Source organism: Moschus berezovskii, chromosome 1, assembly GCF_049115385.1.
Source record: "Moschus berezovskii isolate FMDL1 chromosome 1, NW_MosBer_1.0, whole genome shotgun sequence".
In the NCBI taxonomy this organism is placed as follows: domain Eukaryota; kingdom Metazoa; phylum Chordata; class Mammalia; order Artiodactyla; family Moschidae; genus Moschus; species Moschus berezovskii.
Window position 1 is genome coordinate 2,629,463 of NC_142460.1, and position 20,273 is coordinate 2,649,735.

The 20,273-nt window shown below is 50.9% G+C and overlaps 2 protein-coding genes across 2 annotated transcripts; one reads left to right on the forward strand and one right to left on the reverse strand.

Annotated features, from left to right (window-relative positions):
• Positions 1–3,516: 3,516 nt before the first annotated feature.
• On the reverse strand, positions 3,517–4,233 carry KRTAP12-2 (keratin associated protein 12-2). The gene is made up of 2 exons (XM_088837963.1): positions 4,114–4,233; positions 3,517–3,798 (listed from the first exon to the last, which is right to left on the reverse strand). The coding sequence occupies exons 1-2, from the start codon at positions 4,231–4,233 to the stop codon at positions 3,517–3,519; spliced, it is 402 nt and encodes a 133-aa protein (XP_088694089.1).
• Positions 4,234–16,356: 12,123 nt separating this feature from the next.
• On the forward strand, positions 16,357–17,262 carry LOC129548595 (uncharacterized). Its single transcript, XM_088834803.1, has one exon. The coding sequence runs from the start codon at positions 16,357–16,359 to the stop codon at positions 17,260–17,262; it is 906 nt and encodes a 301-aa protein (XP_088690929.1).
• The last annotated feature ends 3,011 nt before the right edge of the window (positions 17,263–20,273 follow it).

A 20,273-nucleotide genomic window follows, 5' to 3' on the forward strand; every position in this document is an offset into this window, starting at 1 on the left:
GGAGAAGACTCTTGAGAGTCCCTTGGACTGCAAGGAGATCCAACCAGTCCATTCTGGAGGAGATCAATCCTGGGTGTTCATTGGAAGGACTGCTGCTAAAGCTGAAACTCCAATACTTTGGCCACCTCATGCGACGAGTTGACTCACTGGAAAAGAATCTGATGCTAGGAGGGATTGGGGGTGGGAGGAGACGGGGACGACAGAGAATGAGATGGCTGGATGGCATCACCGACTCTATGGACATGAGTTTGAGTGAACTCCGGGAGTTGGTGATGGATAGGTAGGCCTGGCGTGCTGTGATTCATGGGGTCGCAAAGAGTCGGACACGACCGAGCGACTGAACTGAACTGAACTGAACGTGGAGGGGGAAAGCAAGTTACAAAAAGATACACAGCGTATGACAACATCTGAACTTTAAAACGTACTAAGGATCTAATGTATTGTCTCAGAACCTGGATGAAGAAATGCACTGGGGAGAGAAACCCCAAGTTCACGTGGGAGTTCCTGGGGGGAGAGCCAAGGGAAGATGCTTCAAAGGCAGTAAAACCCATTTCCCGGCTGCGGTTCTGCTGGCATCTTCATCTCGCTCACACCCCACCCAGCAACAAAGCTACGGCCCGTGCCGTACTCCCCCCACCATCCTGACCCGCGCAGTGAGCTTCACAGGAATTACCATGAAGCTTAACCACCCGCAGAGCCAGTCCAGTGCGTGTGTCTGCATACCTGTGTGTGTGTGCACGTGTGTGTGCCTGGAGTTGGTGAAGGCACGCACACACGAGCAGGGCACTTCTCGACAGACATGCTCAAGAGACACTGACACAAGGAAGAAATTAAAAGAGTGAAAATTTGCCGCATCTGTGGTAGGAGCACAAACATGTGGTCCAGATGGAGATGGGCCAGAGGAACCGCCTGCAGTAACAGCCTGGAGCCAGCAGAGGGCGGCAGACGAAGGCGCCGAGACGGGGCTTCGCGGGGAAGCTGGGGCTCACAGCTCCATCCCCGCGTGCACCCCTCCTGAGGCAGGAAACCCGGGGGCCATAGTTCTGAGTCTCCCTCTTTGTCACACAGGTTCTGAATCCCTTTTCATAATCCCTCTTATGTTCTCACAGCTCTTTACCGTGGATTTTCATTATATGAGGTTCTTTCCACGTGGCCTGTGTGCTGACATTTTCTAAGACTCTGATGTGGCAAGCATTATGCCCAAAGCTCACATATGCTATTTCTGATCTCTTCTACAACTCTGCAAGGGAGCGCCCTTCTTGAGATGAAGGAGAGGCAGTTCAGAACCGATAAAGAACTTGCCCCAGCTGAGACTGAAGCCCAGACTTGCCTCCACAGGTCGCACGAGCTCAGCCGTGCTGTGGGCTCCACCAGCGGCCTGGAAAGTAGAGCCCAGACTGACCTGAAAGCAGAGAACTGGTTCTGCTTCTGCAGGCAAGGCGGGCTGTGGAGGCCGCGACGGCCGTCGGACCCGCGGTGCGCCGCGCAGCAAGCCCACACCCTGCTGCCTGCGGGTGCGTGCGTGAATGTGCGCGTGCACGTGTGTGCGTGCCCTGTACGTGTTTACGCTGCGTGTGGGCACGTGCGCCGGTGTATATGTCGAGTGGGAGCACTTACACGTGTGTTTGTGTGTGTGCGCTGCCTAGTGTATCCTTTGGGTGTGCCCATGCATGTGAGAGTATCCGTCCAAGCTGACTGGTTCCACTTCTGGCTCAGTTTTACCCAAAGTCCTTGAAATGTAAACAATAGGAGTATGTTCCAGATCACCTGGACAGATCAGCTCTACCATCTGCCTCCAGGACATAAATTAAAAGGTTGGAAATCGAGTTGTCAGCAGTGAGAAAGTCCCAGGAGGGACTGTGTCCCCTTGCCTGTGGGCGGGGACAGCCACCACCCTTAACAGTGAGTGAAGGCAGCTCAGCACGGGGCTGGGCTGTCTCTACAACCGGAAACGAAGAAGAGAACACAGCCAGTCACCATGGTGCCGGTGTGTCTCAAACCACACCCATCTCACCATCTTAGAAAAGCTGCCAGGAAAATCCATTACAAAATAAACCCCCAGAAACAAAAGGCACAGAATTTGAGGATGCTTCAGAGCATGTGGCAGGGAGTCAATTTCCCTTCATCTCCAGCTAGGTGAAGCTGGTCCCGCTGTGCACACCAGTTCCCTGCCGGGCACTATTGTGCGGGGCTGGCCTCTACCCCGTGCTGTCATTCCCTCTGCTGAGCACCTTTCTCAGGGTGGAGCTTGGCTTGGCCTAAACAGGTCACAGATGCCAACAGGAAGAGGAGGAGCAAGGACAGTCCACAGCCACGTCCCCCCGCCCGCTGTCCACTCAGCCCCTGCACGCCAGCCCTCCACTGGAGTAGGTCTAACCTGAAATAGTCCCGCAAGCAGACAGTGGTGAGGGGTCTAGACCAATAAACCTAGCTATGGTACAAAGAGTGAAAAAAGTAAGTTCCAGAAGATCGCATTTGGGATAGCACCCTTCCAACATCTTGGGAAACCAGCAAATCAGAAATTCTACCTTTCAAGAATTCAGAGATGTGAATCCACTCTATGATGTTAAAGTAATGGAAGAGCAAACATACGTTTCTAGCTGAAATGTACCCAAGAAGTAAGGGGTAAATTACTGATGTTCTACTTTCCATGTTAGGCAGGGCATTCATGAGGTTTATTATGAACCAATAATTGATCATCAACTGATCAATTTAAAATGGGTGATATATGGGCCAGGGATGAAGTGAGACGTGAGCCACAAACTAGAGCAATCCTAATTCTGTGAACCTGACTCCAAATGGGTCAAAGCTGCCCCAATGGACTTGACTCTGTGACGCAGGAAGCAGGATGTCTTGCAACAAGATGAGAAGCCGGCCCCTCTCCCTGAGGCAGGGCGTGATAGATGCGGGAAACGAGGCAAGTCACTGCCCGAGCCTCCTGCACCCAGACCTCATTGGCCACTCCCTCCACCCAAAACTTCTCACCTTCCCATGCCGCTGGGCACAGGGATCACTGAAGAGGTGATCAGCCTTAAATTCTTGACAACAGCCTGGTGGTGGCTGTAGTCACTCAGTTGTGTCCAACTTTTTGCGACCCCATGGACTGAAGCCCACCAGACTCCTCTGTCCGTGGGATTTTCCAGGCGAGAGTACTGGAGTGGGCTGCCATTGCCTTCTCCCTGGTAATAGCCTAGCTAGCCAGAAAACAGAAACGAAAGACAACTAGGAAGAGACCGTTGCATGGGGAAAGCACAGTTTATTTGGCTCACATGGGGTGTGGCTTCCTGCTGGAGACAGAGAAGGACCCTGGGAACCAGGGCTCCCTGGGGGGAATGCACCAGTTCACAGAAGGGTCCAGCTCATCCTGCCATGTTCTTGCCCGGGTTCAGAGGTCGGTTTAGTGTGCTTTTTTTCATCTGCCATGTGCAGAACCTGGAGGCCCACTGAGGACTTGTACTGGGAAGGGTGCAGGTGTGACCCCGTCTGCACTGGGAGCAGCTGGGAGGAGGCTCGTGATCACAAGCAGGAAGGGGTGCTACAGGAGACAGGTCTGCAGACCAGGGTTGGGCAGGAGGGCTGGCAGCACCCGGAGGACTGGCGGGAGGGGGCCACCAACACGGCCGGCCTGTAGCTCACAGGCAGGCAGGACGGCTGGCAGGAGGGAGTTACACACACGGCCAGCCTGTAGCTCACGGGCAGGCAGGACGGCTGGAAGGAGGGAGTTACACACACGGCCGGCCTGTAGCTCACAGGCAGGCGCACAGAGGCCTGGCAGGGCCTGGACGTGAAGCAGGATGGCTGGCAGGAGCTGGGCACACAGGCAGCCTGACAGGGGCTGGACGTGAAGCAGGATGGCTGGCAGGGGCTGGATGTGAAGCAGGACGGCTGGCAGGGGCTGGGCACACAGGCAGCTTGGCAGGGGATGGACGTGCTGTAGGATGGCTGGCAGGAGCTGGGCACACAGGCAGCTTGGCAGGGGCTGGACGTGAAGCAGGATGGCTGGCAGGGGCTGGACGTGAAGCAGGATGGCTGGCAGAAGCTGGGCACACAGGCAGCTTGGCAGGGGCTGGACGTGAAGCAGGACGGCTGGCAGGAGCTGGGCACACAGGCAGCCTGGCAGGGGCTGGATGTGAAGCAGGATGGCTGGCAGGGGCTGGACGTGAAGCAGGATGGCTGGCAGGAGCTGGGCACGCAGGCAGCCTGGCAGCCTGAGGAGAAGCTGGTGTGGCACATGGTGGCGTGGGGCTGCTGGTGTCGGGAGGAAGGAGGGTGGAGTCCGCAGGCTGCCTCCCTGGCGGCCTTTATACCCAGGCCGTGGGTGTCGGGGCAACACAGACGCAACTGTTGTCTTCCTTGTTTTGCCTCTTCCGGGCTGTCTCCCAGGACGGAGTTTTCTGTTGTAAATTTTTTAGTTGCGTGTTTGGCTTTTACTTACCTTCATGCCTAATTGCCCCTCTTCGAGCTCTCATTCACTTGGCAACCTGCCTGAGTGCCTTACTGGCTCTGTCTGGATTCTGCTTCATTCCTTAAAATTTTACCTGACCCACTTTTGCATGAATCTTCAGATGTCCCTCCAGTGTGATACTGGTCCTCAAACAGCCACGGAAACCACCCTCCTCCCATGCCAGCTCTACCGTGGAGCAAGGAGAGCAGAGTGCATCTGTCTGACACCCGAGTGTCCGGGGTGTCAAGCTGAAGGTGGGGCATCAGCGGACACAGGAAGGATGGGGACTCCTCACCCACAGGGTCCAGAGGACAAAGGGCTGAGTCTCGGAGAACTTCTGGTGGGTGATGAGCTTGGCCCTTCATCTTGAGATAGCCTTATAGTGAGAGAAGCAAGTGACAAAGCGAGGAGAGGCCAGGGGTCGGCACTAGAAGCACCTGGCCTCTGAGCAGGGGAGCGTCAGAAAGGACCCCCAGGAATCTTCAGGAGGAGGGGCTGTCTACAGTCAGTTCAAGGCCACTGGACGCTGAGGAGAAGCTGCTGCAGGATTAGGAGTAGACCTCTGCTGGCATCCCACTGAGACCCACAGCCTGCACCTATGGAGCAGGGGTCCCTCCCTCACCCTGAAGTGGGACCTGCTCCAGATCCATCCTGACAGCCTGGCCAACCCACGACAAGATTTCCAGGGAAGACAGTTTGGAAATGAAGTCTCACCAAAATGGAAAGCTCGGGAAGCACTTTGTACTTTCCACAAATACACCCTAACAAAGCGTAAAACCAAACCCACATAAACAAGCTCGAGGTGGCCAGTTAGTCTCTGACTGTTCGCTGGACAAAAAAAGTGAATCATCAGTAAAAGATAAGAGAAGGCAGGCTCTCTGAATGTTCATAGTCTGTAATATATAATAAAAATCACTAGACATAAAAGATTTAGGAAAGGGCTTCCCTGGTGGCTCAGTGGTAAAGAATCCACCTGCCAATGCAGGAGACGTGGGTTCAATCCCTGATCCAGGAAGATCCCACATGCCGGGGAGCAACTGAGCCCACGCGTCACAACTGTTAAGCCTGTGCTCTAGAGCCCAGGAGCCACAACTACTGAACACACGTGCCACAACTACCCAAACCCTCACAGCAATGAGGACCCAGCACAGCCAAAAGTGAATACACAAATGAAAATGGTAAGAAAGATATAGGAAAACAGAATTCATGGTTAAAGGGAAAAAACCCAGTGATGCAGCCTGAGATGGTCCAGATATTGGTCTGGCAGGTCATGACTTAGAGCAGCTGTATGTTGAAAGAATCAAAAGAAAATATTATATCCATGAGTTAATAGAGAATCTCAGTTGAGGAATGGCAATTTTTAATAGATAGGACATATATGTAAGTTCAACCTCAGAAGCTGATTTGAAACAATTTACAGATCCAGGAATCTTAGAAAACCCAAAAGCAGGATAAATATAAAGAAAACCAGATCTGGGCACTTAATTGTTAGAGATGAAAACCCCAAATAAAAAGAAGTATCTTCAAAGCAATGAGAGAAAAAAACACTCTACATACAAGAAAAAGAACACGGCTGACTTTTCATCAAACACAGTGAAAGACAGTAGGAAGACATCAGTAAAACGACAAAAGATCAAAACTGCCAATCAAGAATTCTAGATCTAGCGAAGAAAAACAGAAAAAGAAATCTTCAAAACTGAGGGTGAAGTGAAACAATTTCAGAAAACCAAAAGCAAGAGGATTCCTCACCAGCAGACTTGCATTAGAAGAAATGCTGAGGTGGAATATTCCTTGAGGTGGAATAGAAATGGGCTCAGGCAGGCACTGGCTGTACAAGCAGGAATAAGGAACAGAGGTGAGGTGGAAAGCAGGTCAGTACAGAAGGTTAGCCTTTCACTCTTCTAGAGACTGACTTGTAGGACAACTGACGATTTCACATGTATTGACACTAGTTCAGTAACAAGGTCTTACATGGACATGTGGTCACATGGGGCTACCCTGAATTTTCTTTAGCTATGGTTTTGACTTGTGGTCAGAGCCCAAGGAGAAGTGTGTGAAGGGCTGAAATCACAGGCCACAAGGGGCTTGTCTAGGGGCCACGAGGTCATTTGCTGTGTGGTCTCAGGCCAGCTCAGTCCACTAGTTTTGCAAGTTCTGACCATGCTTTAGCCCCTGAGACCACAGTGGTCTTCAGCCTCAGGGTGACTTCATTGCTGGGGTGTCTGACTCTTCACAGGACTTCCGAGGGGCATCCCCTCTGTCCACACCAGCAGTCACACAGGGGCTGCACAGGTGCAGAGGGTTTCTGGGACACAGCCTCAGAGGAGGGAGCAGCACTGCCCTGAGATATGGCCACCCCAATAAACAGCACCCACCATAGAATAACGTGCTAAGGCCGATGTGTAGGCAGAACACACGGCAGGGAGCGGGGCAGGAGGAACTTGTAATCCACACTCCAGCAGCTGCCCCGTGCCCTGGAGGAGGACCCTTGTCTCCCACACTGGCTCCAACCTGCCTCACAGGGCCTGGCTGACCAGCCCCTTGGGTGGGGGCAGGAATCGGAGGTGGCTCAGCCCTCTCTCCACCCCAGTCCTCCTGGGACCTACCTGGGGCTGCCTGACCTGGTTGGGCAGTCCTGAGTTGGAAGCTCATGAAGGGTCACACCCTTAAGCCTTCCTCTTCAGGGTCAAACAAGATGAATATTTTCATCTGCCAGCCCCTCGCTCTTGTCTGTTTCAACTGATTCTGGCCTGTGGGCTATGTCACCAGTGAACCCCTAAGTCCCAGCTCCGTTAGACACCAAGTAAGGACCACAGATTCCACAGTGAGACTGAGCAGCTTCAGAGCTTCTCCGTTCGCAGGGGTGGAACCTGCGTGTATTACCGGACCTTCCAGGTCTTCCTTTGGACATCTGTGTTGTCGGCCCCCTGAATGGTGGCAGGGTTGATAATTGATCAGTTATGAGACACTCCATGTAAAATAAAGACACTCAGACTTGGCACAAAGCTGGAGCCCTGTTGCTATAATTATGGCAAAAATGTGGCCACAGCCCCCAGTGAGGAGCCTGACCCCGAGGGAGAACCTTCTGGATGACAAATCAAATGGGGGCACTGGTGCAGTGAGTGTGATTGTGCTTGTGTGGACAGATGACAGGGTGGTTAAACTGGAGAGGACCCTTGAAAATCATGAGGGGACCCAGTCCTGGCCTGACGGCCCTTCCCCATCCAACCCAGGCTCTGATTCCAGAAATCCCAGGGCCACTGGGTCACTGTCAGCCTCCAGCTGAGGGAGCTTCCTGAACTGAGTCACAGCAGCTGGAAGCTCCAGGAAGAGACCCTCGGAGGGGAGGAGGAGGAAAAACAGCAAGCGGCCACAAGGAAGACACCCGGTGCCTCATTGCAAGGACGCCACGGCCTGGGTATAAGGGGGCACCCTGGGGAGGGAGCCTCCATACCAGACCTGTCCTCCGTCCCAATCCTACCCAGCCCCAAACCACCATGTGTGACACCAGCTGCCCTGAGAGCTGCCAGCCGGCCTGTTGTGTGCCCAGCTCCTGCCAGGAGATTTGCTGTGTGCCCAGCTTCTACCAGCTGGCCTGCCCTGCTATCTGCTGCCCCGCTTTGGGCTGTGGGAGCCCCTGCAGTGCCCGCCGTGTGGCTCTGCTGTGCCAACCTGCCAGCAGGTGCCCATCCCCGTGCTGCCCAGTGGCCTCCTATTGCGAGCCCAGCCCCTGCCAGGCATCCTGCTGTGTGCCCGTGAGCTGCCAGCCGGCAGTGTGTGTCCCTGTGAGCTGCAGGCCCGTGTGTGTCCTCGTGAGCTGCCAGCCCACCGTGTGTGTGGCCCCCGCCTGCCAGCCCGCCCGCCCTGCCCTCATCTGCAGGCCCCTCCCCTGTGGAACCCCTTCCTGCTACTGACAAGTCGTCCAGAAAATCGATTCTCTGCTATTGATCTCAAAAAGCCTCTCCTTGTCTAATTAACAGGATTCCGTCCACGCATCTCAGTGCTGAATCAGTGATAGACCCACATCCCATAGAGGCAGGACGTCCACCTGACTTTTCTTAACCATGAAAGTTTAGCCATCTATAAAAAATAAATCTCTGAGCCTCAGTGCTGGCTTTTTTGTGATTTTCACCTAAGCCCTGTCTCCTTGCCATTTGCTGTCCTGGACAAGCCGAGGGGCCAGCATGAAACTCCTGTCCTGGGGTGGGGGTTCTTCTGAGAAAGCCACGCCCTGGGACATCAAGGTGGGGAGCACTCTGTGGGGAGGGGCGGCCCAGGCTGCTGAATCCAAAGGGCCGTTCTCCCAGCATCTCCATTGAGAAGCTTGATCCTGGGCTCTTTAAGGAAAGAGTAATGGGGCGGGGTAGGCAGAGCCCAACTTGCAACCACCTGCAATTTCCCAGAGGGCTTTCCAGGAATAAGGTTCACTGCAAGGTTCACTGAAGGCTGGACCCGGAGCCAGGGTGGCAGAGGAGCGGATGTAAGCTCAACAAAAGAGCTTCCTGCAAGTCAGAGCCACCCTGAACAGAAGCCACCTGCCTACTGTTCTGGCTTCAAGCACTGAAAGGCTGGAAGACAGCAGAAGCGGGCACCAGCCATGTGCCCGTCAGCAGGCAAAGTGTTAGTCGCTCAGTCGTGGCTGGTGCTTTGTGACCCCGTGGACTGTAGCCCACCAGCCTCCTCTGTCCATGGGATTCTCCAGGCAAGAATACTGGAGTGAGTTACCATGCCCTCCTCCAGGGGATCTTCCTGACCCAGACTGAACCTGAGTCTCCTGCATCACAGGCAGATTCTTTACCATCTGAGCCACCAACTCAGCAGGGGAGCCAGTCATGAAGCCCGACTCGGCAACATAAGAAAATCAGCACAACAGCAGGGATGAACATCAAAAACACCACACTGGTGGAGGGAGCCAGGCTCAAGGGTGCCTGCTGTGTGACTCTGTTTAGGTGAAGCCCTGAGATGAGCTGAACTAATATGTGACTTGAAAATACACGAAGAGTGGCTGCTTCTGGAGGCTGGGGTAAAGTTGACTGGGCAGAGCGGGAGGGAGGTTCTGGGTCATGACCATTGAACACTACTTAAAGCTCCACCTCCTAGCACGGTCGAGTGGTGTGTGCTGCTGCTGGTAACCTAGAAATCCTTCAGAAAATAAGACACATGGACGAGGGTTTCCCGGGCAGGTACCTGAGGAAGCAGACAAAGCTCAGGGACCATGGTGGACTCTCAGAGTGGACGTGTGAATACTCTCTGTGTAAGCCTTTCAAGTTCCCGTATGTTTGACATTTTTCACAAAATGAAAGTAAAGAATTGAAAATATAGTTAAAATGTAAGAATTAAACTATTCATGAAAAAAACAGGAGCCACATATGGGGTTCCTGCTCTGGATGGGGAATTAAACTGAGAGCTTCTGTGCCACAGCCAAGTGAACTGGGGTGCGGCCCAAGGAAACCAGGTCCTGACCCCCAAGTGGAGTAACAGTGGACTCCAGGTCAGCCAGATGTCCAGAGTGTGGGTGGCTGCGAGAAAGCCAGTCTTCCAGTTCAAGGTGGGGGCTCAGCCCACCCACCATCCCGTCCAAACTTCCCAAGACCCATTGTGGGGCCCAGGGGATCAGCTTACAGACAGACGAGGGACTCGGCACCTGAGAAGGAGGCAGAGGAGAGTCTGCTGACCACAGGGCGGGGCAGCAGAGGTGGGGGCCAGCCTGGCCCGGGAGCCCCGCAGCACTCTGTTCCCTGCGGGCAGGCAGGGAGGGTGGGACATGGCCACGTGGACCCAGGGAGAGTGCCCAGCGGTCCCACATCCACCCAGGGTGTGTGTATCTCCAGCAGCAGCACTGATCCCTCACGGTAGGAGTGGGGGTAAGGCTACTCGGCAGCTGCTGGCAACCTCAGCACATAGCTGTCTTGTTCCTGCATCTGGGTTCCATCTCCTACTCCAAAATGAAGTCCACCGCCTGACAGACCCCCACCCCAATCCCAGGTGTCACCTTCCCCATGCAGACAAGAGTCCTGTAATACATCACAGTGTGACACACACAGGGGAAAAGGAGCCTGGGCCACCAAGGACCACCCCCACCCTCACCTCAGCAAACCAGGAAAAGTTGTGGCATGAAAAACAAAGACCAGACCGGGAGGCAGAAAATACAAGAAGGAGGCGAGACATTTAAAAAAAAAATCCCTAAATGTAACTCAAAGACATTTGAGAAGATGCTACAACCAGAAAACAAGGATAAGAAGCTTTGAAAAGGAAAAAAATTAGAAAACATACCAAAATGGCCCAGATTTTTAAAATAGCTTCTTTAGTTAGAAGTGGGATGGGGAGTCCGGAGACCTGTTCGTTTGTCCTCCCCTCCCCTCCCCCCAGCCCTTCCCTCACTCCCCTCTTTGGCTTCTTCTTCCTCTCCTCTGAAGTGTCTCCCCAGGACTCAGTGTTAAAACCTTGTCACTTTGACTCTTTCTCTCTCTCTCTACAAGCTTTAAGAAATCATGGAGTTGGCATGCACATCATCATTGGGTATCAAGGTGAACTGACAGCAAAAAATGACCTTCACCTGTATGTCTCCAGTGTCTTAAATTGTTAACACAGTATGATGAGCTCAATTCAGTTCAGTTCAGTCGCTCAGTCATGTCTGACTCTTTGCAGCCCATGGACTGCAACACACCAGGCTTCCCTGTCTATCACCAACTCCTGGAGTTTACTCAAACCCATATCCATTGAGTCGGTGATGCCATCCACCATCTCATCCTCTGTCATCCCCTTCTCCTCCCGCCTTCAATCTTTCCCAGAATCAGGGTCTTTTCTAATGAGTCAACTCTTCGCATTAGGTGGCCAAATGACTGGAGTTTCAGCCTCAGCATCAGTCCTTCCAATGAACACCCAGGACTGATCTCCTTTAGGATGGATTGGTTGGATCTCCTTGCAGTCCAAGGGACTCTCAAGAGTCTTCTCCAATACCACAGTTCAAAAGCATCAATTCTTTGGTGCTCAGCTTTCTTTATAGTCCAATTCTCACATCCATACATGACTACTATGGAAAAACCATAGCCTTGACTAGATGGACCTTTGTTGGCAAAGTAATGTCTCTGCTTTTCAATATGCTGTCTAGGTTGGTCATAACTTTTCTTCCAAGGAGTAAGCATCTTCTAATTTCATGGCTGCAATCACCATCTGCAGTGATTTTGGAGCCCAAAAAATAAAGTCTGCCACTGTTTCCACTGTTTCTCCATCTGTTTGCCATAAAGTTATGGGACTGGATGCCATGATCTTTGTTTTCTGAATGTTGAGCTTTAAGCCAACCTTTTCACTCTCCTCTTTCACTTTCATCAAGAGGCTCTTTAGTTCTTCTTCACTTTCTCCCATAAGGGTGGTGTCATCTGCATATCTGAGGTTATTGATCTTTTTCCCACCAATCTTGATTCCAGCTTGTGCTTCAGCCAGCCCAGCATTTCTCATGATGTACTCTGCATATAAGTTAAATAAGCAGGGTGACAATATACAGCCTTGACGTACTCCTTTTCCTGTTTGGAACCAGTCTGTTGTTCCATGTCCTGCATACCAGTCTGTTGCTTCCTGACCTGCATACAGGTTTCTCAAGAGGCAGGTCAGGTGGTCTGGTATTCCCATCTCTTTCAGAATTTTCCACAGTTTATTGTGATCCACACAGTCAAATGCTTTGGCATAGTCAGTAAAGCAGAAATAGATGTTTTTCTGGAACTCTCTGGCTTTTTTGATGATCCAGCAGATGTTGGCAATTTGATCTCTGGGTCCTCTGCCTTTTCTAAAACCAGCTTGAACATTTGGAAGTTCACGGTTCACGTACTGTTGAAGCCTGGCTTGGAGAATTTTGAGCATGACTTTACTAGCGTGTGAGATGAGTGAAATTGTGCAGTAGTTTGAGCATTCTTTGGCATTGCCTTTCTTAGGGACTGGAATGAAAACTGATTTTTTCCAGTCCTGTGGCCACTGCTGAGTTTTCCAAATTTGCTGGCATATGGAGTGCAGCACTTTCACAGAATCATCTTTTAGGATTTGAAATAGCTCAGCTGGAATTCCATCACCTCCACTAGCTTCATTCGTAGTGATGCTTCCCAAGGCCCACTTGACTTCACCTTCCAGGATGTCTGGGTCTAGGTGAATGTGAGTGATCACACCATTGTGATTATCTTGGTTGTGAAGATCTTTTTTGTACAATTCTTCTGTGCATTCTTGCCACCTCTTCTTAATATTTTCTGCTTTTGTTAGGTCCATACCATTTCTTTCCTTTATCGAGCCAATCTTTGCATGAAATGTTCCCCGGGGATCTCTAATTTTCTTGAAGAGATCTCTAGTCTTTCCCATTCAATTGTTTTCCTCTATTTCTTTGCACTGATCACTGAGGAAGGCTTTCTTATCTTTCCTTGCTATTCTTTGGAACTCTGCATTCAGATGCTTATATCTTTCCTTTTCTCCTTTGGTTTTTGCTTCTCTTCTTTTCACAGCTATTTGTAAGGCCGCCTCAGACAGCCATTTTGCTTTTTTGCATTTCTTTTTCTTGGGGATGATCTTGCTTCCTGTCTCCTGTACAATGTCATGAACATGTGTCCATAGTTCATGAGGCATTCTATCAGATCTAGTCCCTTAAATGTATTTCTCACTTCCATTGTATAATCATTAGGGATTTAATTTAGGTCATACCTGAATGGTCTAGTGGTTTTCCCTACTTTCTTCAATTTAAGTCTGAATTTGGCAATAAGGAGTTCATGATCTGAGCCACAGTCAGCTCCCAATCTTGTTTTTGCTGGCTGTATAGAGCCTCTCCATGTTTGACTGCAAAGAACTAGCCATGACTTATAGCTGTCTTCCTCTATAATAAACTTATTATTTTCAAGAATTCTTAAGTCCCCATCAACACACTAAGAATTGAAAAACTGACACATAACACTTACCAAGGACCTATTCATCCATATTATACCAACCACAAAAATGCACAAAAGAAGGACACTATGTATTAATAAAAGACTTAATTCATCAAGATGATATAAGAATTAAAAATATATATGCACCACACAACAGAGACCCAAAAATATATGAAGCAAATGTTGGCAGAATTGAAGTGAGAACCAGACAGTTCTGTGATAATAGTTGAAGCCTTGGATATCCCATGTTCAATAATGGACAAAACATCTAGGCAGATCAATAAGGAAACAGAGGACTTGAACAACACTGCAAATCAACTAGTCAAAACAAACACACAGAACATACCACCTATCAACAGCACATTAAATGCTCTCCAGGACTAGTCATATTTTAGGACACAAAACAAGCCTCAGTGAATTAAAAAAAAAACAAAACTGAAACCATACAAAGGGTCTTTTCCAATCACAATGGAATGAAATTAAACATCAATAACAGAAAGAAACTAGAAAATTCACAGTATGTGGAAATTAAACAACAGATTATTTTTTTAATGGGGGTCAAAGACAAAAGTTAGGAAATTAGAAAATACTAATAATGAATTAAAATGAAAATACAATGTATCAAACCTATGGGATGCAGTGAAGGCTGTGGAGAGGGGAATTTAGGCCTCTAAATGCCTACCTTTAAAAAAAGAAGAATGGGGACTTCGCTGGTGGTCCAGTGGTTGAAAATCTGCCTTCTGGTACAGGGTATGTGGGTTCGATTCATGGTCAGGAAACTAAGTGAGCCACAGCTGCTGAGCCTGCACGCCTCCACTGCTGCAAAGAGGGCCCCACATGCCGCAGCTAAGGCCCAAAGCAGCCAACTGTTATATAAGTATTTTAAAAAGAATGATCACAAGTCAATAAACTAACTCTATACCTTGAGGAACTAGAAAAGAGCAAACTAAATCTAAGGATAGAAGGAAGGAAATACTGAAATTAGAGTGAAAATAAATGGCATACCAGACAGAAAAACAGCAGAGAACTAACAAAACCAAGTCTGACTCCTCGGAAAGATATACAGATAGACTAGCAAAGAAAAAAGAGAGAAGGTACAATAACTAAATTCAGAATTGAATATTAGGGGTATTACCATGAACCTCAGAGAAATAAAAAGCATTATAAAAGAATACCAAGGACAATTTTGTGTGCCAACAAATTATAACCTAGACGAAATAGAAAATTTCCCATAAATATGCAAATTAACGAAACTAACTAAAAAAGAAACAGAAAATCTTGACAGACCTATAACCAAATATTGAATTATTGATCAATGATCTCACAGGGAAAAAAAGCCCAGGACCAGATGGCTTCACTGGTGAATTCTACCAGCGTATAATAAACTAACACCAAACCTTCTCAGGCTTTTCCAAAAGCCAGATGAGAGAACACTTCCTAACTCATTCTGTGATGCCAGCATTTCCCAGAAGTAAGGAAAATTACTCACCAATATACTTTATGAACATAAAGGCAAAAATGCTCAACAAAACACTAGGAAATTGACTCCAATAGCGTACCAAAATGATTCCATACCATGACCAAGGGCCATTTATACCAGGAATGCAAGGTTGGCTCAACATTTTTTTAAAAAGTAACCAATGTAATATACCACATTAACAGAATGAAGGAAAAGATACAAGTTCTCAGACTATGCTGGTGGAACGGTGAATAAGAATCTACCGGCCAGTGCAGGGGACATAGGTTCAATCCCTGGTTCAGGAAGATTCCATGTGCCACACAGCAACTAAGCCCATGCGCCACAGCTACTGAGCCCTTGCTCTAGAGCCCATGCTGTAGAGCCCACGAGCCACAGCTACTGAGCCCTTGTGCTACAACTAATGAGGCCCATGTTCCTAGAGCCTGTGCTCCACAATAAGAGAAAGTCTTCCCACAGAAAAAAAGAGCCAGGGCAACCAGAAATTTAAAGATAAATAAATAATCTTTCAGTTCAGTTCAGTTCAGTCGCTCAGTCGTGTCTGACTCTCCGCGACCCCATGAATCACAGCACGCCAGGCCTCCCTGTCCATCACCAACTCCCGGAGTTCACTCAAACTCATGTCCACAGAGTCGGTGATGCCATTCAGCCATCTCATTCTCGGTCGTCCCCTTCTCCTCCCGCCCCCAACCTTTCCCAGCATCAGAGTCTTTTCCAGTGAGTCAACTTGTCGCATGAGGTGGCCAAAGTATTGCAGTTTCAGCTTTAGCATCAGTCCTTCCAATGAACACCCAGGACTGATCTCCCTTAGAATGGACTGGTTGGATCTCCTTGCGGTACAAAGGACTCTCAAGAGTCTTCTCCAACACCACAGTTCAAAAGCACCAAATAATCTCTAGAAGACATGATCTCAACTGATGCAGAAAAGGATTTTGACAAAAGCCAACACAATTTCATAATTTAAAAAAATACTCAGAAATAGGAATAGAAGAGAAATTTTTCAACATCATAAAAGGGATATATGAGAAATCCACAGCTACCATGACACTCAACATACCCTTTGCTGGTGTATGAATTCAGGAGAAAATAACATGCCAATGAAGAGAGTATTTAAAAACCACAAAACATGCTAGTGATTCAACTGAGTGTTGAGAAGTAAGGGATTAACAGCGAGAAGCCCCAGAAAGATGCTTCGTGGTGGTGGGGCTGTGAGGAGCTGCTGGCCATCTAGAGTCCACACACAGGATAGACTCCAGCATACTGGGCACCGCCCCTGGGGCTGGACCCCTGTTCCCAGGATCCCCGGGCTCCAGCTCCTCAGGAGTTTAACGAGTTGAGTGTCCTGTCATGGGATTATGACGAGCGTCCTCAGGACCTGCTCCGACAACAAGGAAGCAGACTCTGCTGGGCCCCCGTGATACGACAACACACAGCCCAGAACTGTATATAAGCTCCAACCACCTAAGAACATCACACAGCCTCACCCATCCACTCCCTCACATACTCACACCACTTCCAGCCCCACCACCTCCACCATGGCCGCCTCCACCCTGTCCGTCTGCTCCAGCGACCTGAGCTATGACTGTCCAGAAAGCTGCTGCGAGCCCCCCTGCTGTGCCCCCACCTGCTGCGCCCCGGCCCCACGCCTGACCCTCCTCTGCACCCTAGTGAGCTGCGAGTCCAGCCCCTGCTGCCAGCCAGCCTGCAGCAGCTCCTGCCCAGCCTCGTGCTGCCAGCAGTCTAGCTGCCAGCCCTCATGCTGCACCTCCTCCCCCTGCCAGCAGGCCTGCTGTGTGTCCCTCTGCTGCAGGCCTGTCTGCTGCACACCTGTCTGCTGTGAGGCCTCCCCCTGCTCAACCTCCTCATGTTGCCAGCAGTCTAGCTGCCAGCCTTCCTGCTGCACCTCCTCCCCCTGCCAGCAGGCCTGCTGTGAGCCCATCTGCTGCAGGCCTGTCTGCTGCACACCTGTCTGCTGTGAGGCTTCCCCCTGCTCAACGTCCTCGTGCTGCCAGCAGTCTAGCTGCCAGCCCTCCTGCTGCACCTCCTCCCCCTGCCAACAGGACTGCTGTGTGCCTGTGTGCTACAGGCCTCTCTGCTGCAGGCCTGTCTGCTGCACACCTCTCTGCTGCAGGCCCGTGTGCTGTGAGGCCTCCCCCTGCTCAGCCCCCTCATCTTCCTTCTCCTCCGTGTCCCTCCTCTGCCGCCCCGTCTGCCGCCCCACATGCTGCGTGCCCGCCTTCTCCTGCAAGCCCAGCTGCTGCCGCCCGGCCTCCTCTGTGTCCCTGCTCTGCCGTCCCGTGTGCCGCCCTGCCTGCTGTGTGCCCACCTCCTGCCAGCCCAGCTGCTGCCGCCCGGCCTCCTCCGTGTCCCTGCTCTGCCGGCCCGCGTGCTCTCGCCCCACCTGCTGCGTCCCCGTCTCGGCCCCGGAGCCCTGCTGCTGACCAGGCACATCCCCCCAGGGACAGCCAGGCACCATAGGGCAACCCCCCACCACCAGCCTCATGGCCACCTTCAGGGTTTCTCCAGGAGCTCTGAGCTACCTGGACACCCCCTCGTCCTCTCCGCCCAGGAGTGGGGTCCCCTCAAACTCCAGATGACCATGCCGTGCCCACTGCCCACTCTCCTGGGACCCAGTGCTCAGGCCTGGGGACCAGGTTTCACAATCCAGGCTCCAGTGGTCTCACCTCAGAAGCTGCTTGAAAACATAATAAACTTGACTGCATTTAGTGGTGCTTTATTCTCTTCCAGTCACTTCTGGTAGCATTGCCAGCCACTCTCCACAGAAGCCAGGGCACGTGCACTACCCAAGTCCTCGCTGCCCTCCTGTCCCCGGCCACACAGGCCTCCTGGGGGCCATGCCCCATGCAGGCCTAGCACCCAGGTTCTGTCCTAGAAGCCAGCTGGGCAAGCAGGTCCTCAGCAGCAGCCAGTCGCAGGCACAGGAACTTCACTGCCCTGGGCATCTCCTGGGCCCCTGCAGTGGGGTGCTGGCAGGACACAGGATTCAGGCCACTCGGTGGAGAGAACGAGGCCTCTGCCTGCCGCAGGAGGACTCGGAGCCCAGGCAAGCAGCCCCTCTCAGTCACTTGAGCTTTCCTGCCCCACCTTCCTTCTTTGGCACCTACAACCCCTCTGTCCAGAGTCCTCGCTCTGACCACACGCCCCGAGGTCTTTTCTAACATAAACAATGAGTGAGACTGAGCCCCCGTCCCTCCCAGCTCAGTGCAGCGGCACCCCATCCCCAGAGCTTCCGCACAGCTCTCCCAGTCCCTTCTCCACCCTGACACCCTCCCCTCTACACTCCCACCCCATGCCACTGACCCTACTCCTGGCCTGGTCATCAAAGGCCCCTTGGCAAAGGTCAGCGTGCCCCTCGACCTTGTCCTGTTGACCTATCCCTGCAGAATTTAGTCCTCGACTTGGGAACAGGTCCCTCTGCTCCTCCTCACCCCTCTGTCTTCTGGGGCCTTCACCCTGACTTCCATCCATCTCCTCGCTCCTGCGTCTGGACCTTCTGGTCCATCTCGGGGCCTCTCCTGGGCTCCAGGCCACTCATGGCACCTCCAGACACGACCCCACCCCAGGACCTGTGGAAGCCCTGCGTGGACCATCTGAAGCTGAATTAGCACTTTCCCCAACTAGCCTCTACTGGCACTCCATCCCCAGGGTGTGGGTCCCCTGATGGGCCAGCTGGACTCTGCCCCCACCCCTGCCCCACTGTCCTGGGTCTGAGACTGAGGCTCTCCAGCCACATGTTTGAGGTCTGTCCCTGCCTCTCATAGCCACCATTTCCCCGGCTCAGGCTGATGCTGCCCTATGTTTGCTCAACAGCTCTGGGCAGTGGACAGGGCCAGGGTTCCAGCTTCAGGGCCCCTGTGGCTGCCAACAGCCCATCTTCAGTATGAGGGCTGTGCTTGGAGGACTCCCAGTGATGCACATCCTTCTACAGAATTTATTCTGGGAAGAAACTGTCATTGTCCAGTAAAACGTGCCAATTTTGGAGAAAGAAGAAAAGTTTACAGGTCTGGGGGAAACTCTGCCTTCCAGGGCCCCTCAAGACATCAGCACAAAGCCCCAGGTGCTAAAAATAAATCAAACTTTCAAAACTTTTTTGAATTTTTAAGAATCAATAAAAATTGTTTTAATTTAAACAAGGGACTTCCCTGGCAGTCTAGTTGATAGGGACAGAATGAAGGAACAAAATAGGTGATTAAATAGTAAATCCCACTAGGGGATTCTAAGTAAAAAATATGAGAGACCCCTGTATGTTAATGATTACTCGAGAGAGCAAGTTTACTTAACCATAAAACCAAATAGGCTTGCTTAGCAAGAAAACTACGCAACAGAAGTACATGTCCCAAACCAACAAAACAATGGTGACAGGAGACCCACCCACATCCTGCCCAGTGAGCTCAATCAGTTCTTCCCTGTGCTGAGTCACTTCAGTTGTGTCCAATTCTTTGCGACCCTATAGACCATAGCCCACTAGTTTTCACTGTCCATGGGATTTCTCTAGGCAAGAATATTGGAATGGGTTGCCATTTCCTCCTTTAGGAGATCTTCCCGACCCAGGGATCAAAACCAAGAGTACCATCAGTTCAGTTCAGTTCAGTTCAGTCGCTCAGTCATATCCGACTCTTTGCGACCCCATGAATCACAGCACGCCAGGCCTCCCTGTCCATCACCAGCTCCTGGAGTTCACTCAAACTCATCTCCATCAAGTCGGTGATGCCATCCAGCCATCTCATTCTCTGTCGTCCCCTTCTCCTCCTGCCCCCAATTCTTCCCAGCATCAGAGTCTTTTCTAATAAGTCAGATCGTCGCATGAGGTGGCCAAAGTATTGGAGTTTCAGCTTTAGCAGCAGTCCTTCCAATGAACACCCAGGATTGATCTCCTTTAGAATGGACTGGTTGGATCTCCTTGCAGTCCAAGGGACTCTCAAGAGTCTTCTCCAGCACCACAGTTCAAAAGCATCAATTCTTCGGCCATCAGCTTTCTTCACAGTCCAACTCTCACATCCATACATGACCACAGGAAAAACCATAGCCTTGACTAGACGGACCTTTGTTGGCAAAGTAATGTCTCTGCTTTTTAATATACTATCTAGGTTGGTCATAACTTTCCTTCCAAGGAGTAAGCGTCTTTTAATTTCATGGCTGCAATCAGCATCCGCAGTGATTTTGGAGCCCCAAAAAATAAAGTCTGACACTGTTTCCACTGTTTTTCCATCTATTTCCCATGAAGTGATGGGACCAGATGCCATGATCTTTGTTTTCTGAATGTTGAGTTTCAAGCCAACCTTTTCACTCTCCTCTTTCACTTTCATCAAGAGGCTTTTGAGTTCCTCTTCACTTTCTGCCATAAGGGTGGTGTCATCTGCATATCTGAGGTTATTGATATTTCTCCCAGAAATCTTGGGAGATCAGTTAGTAACCCCCAAAACATGTTCTT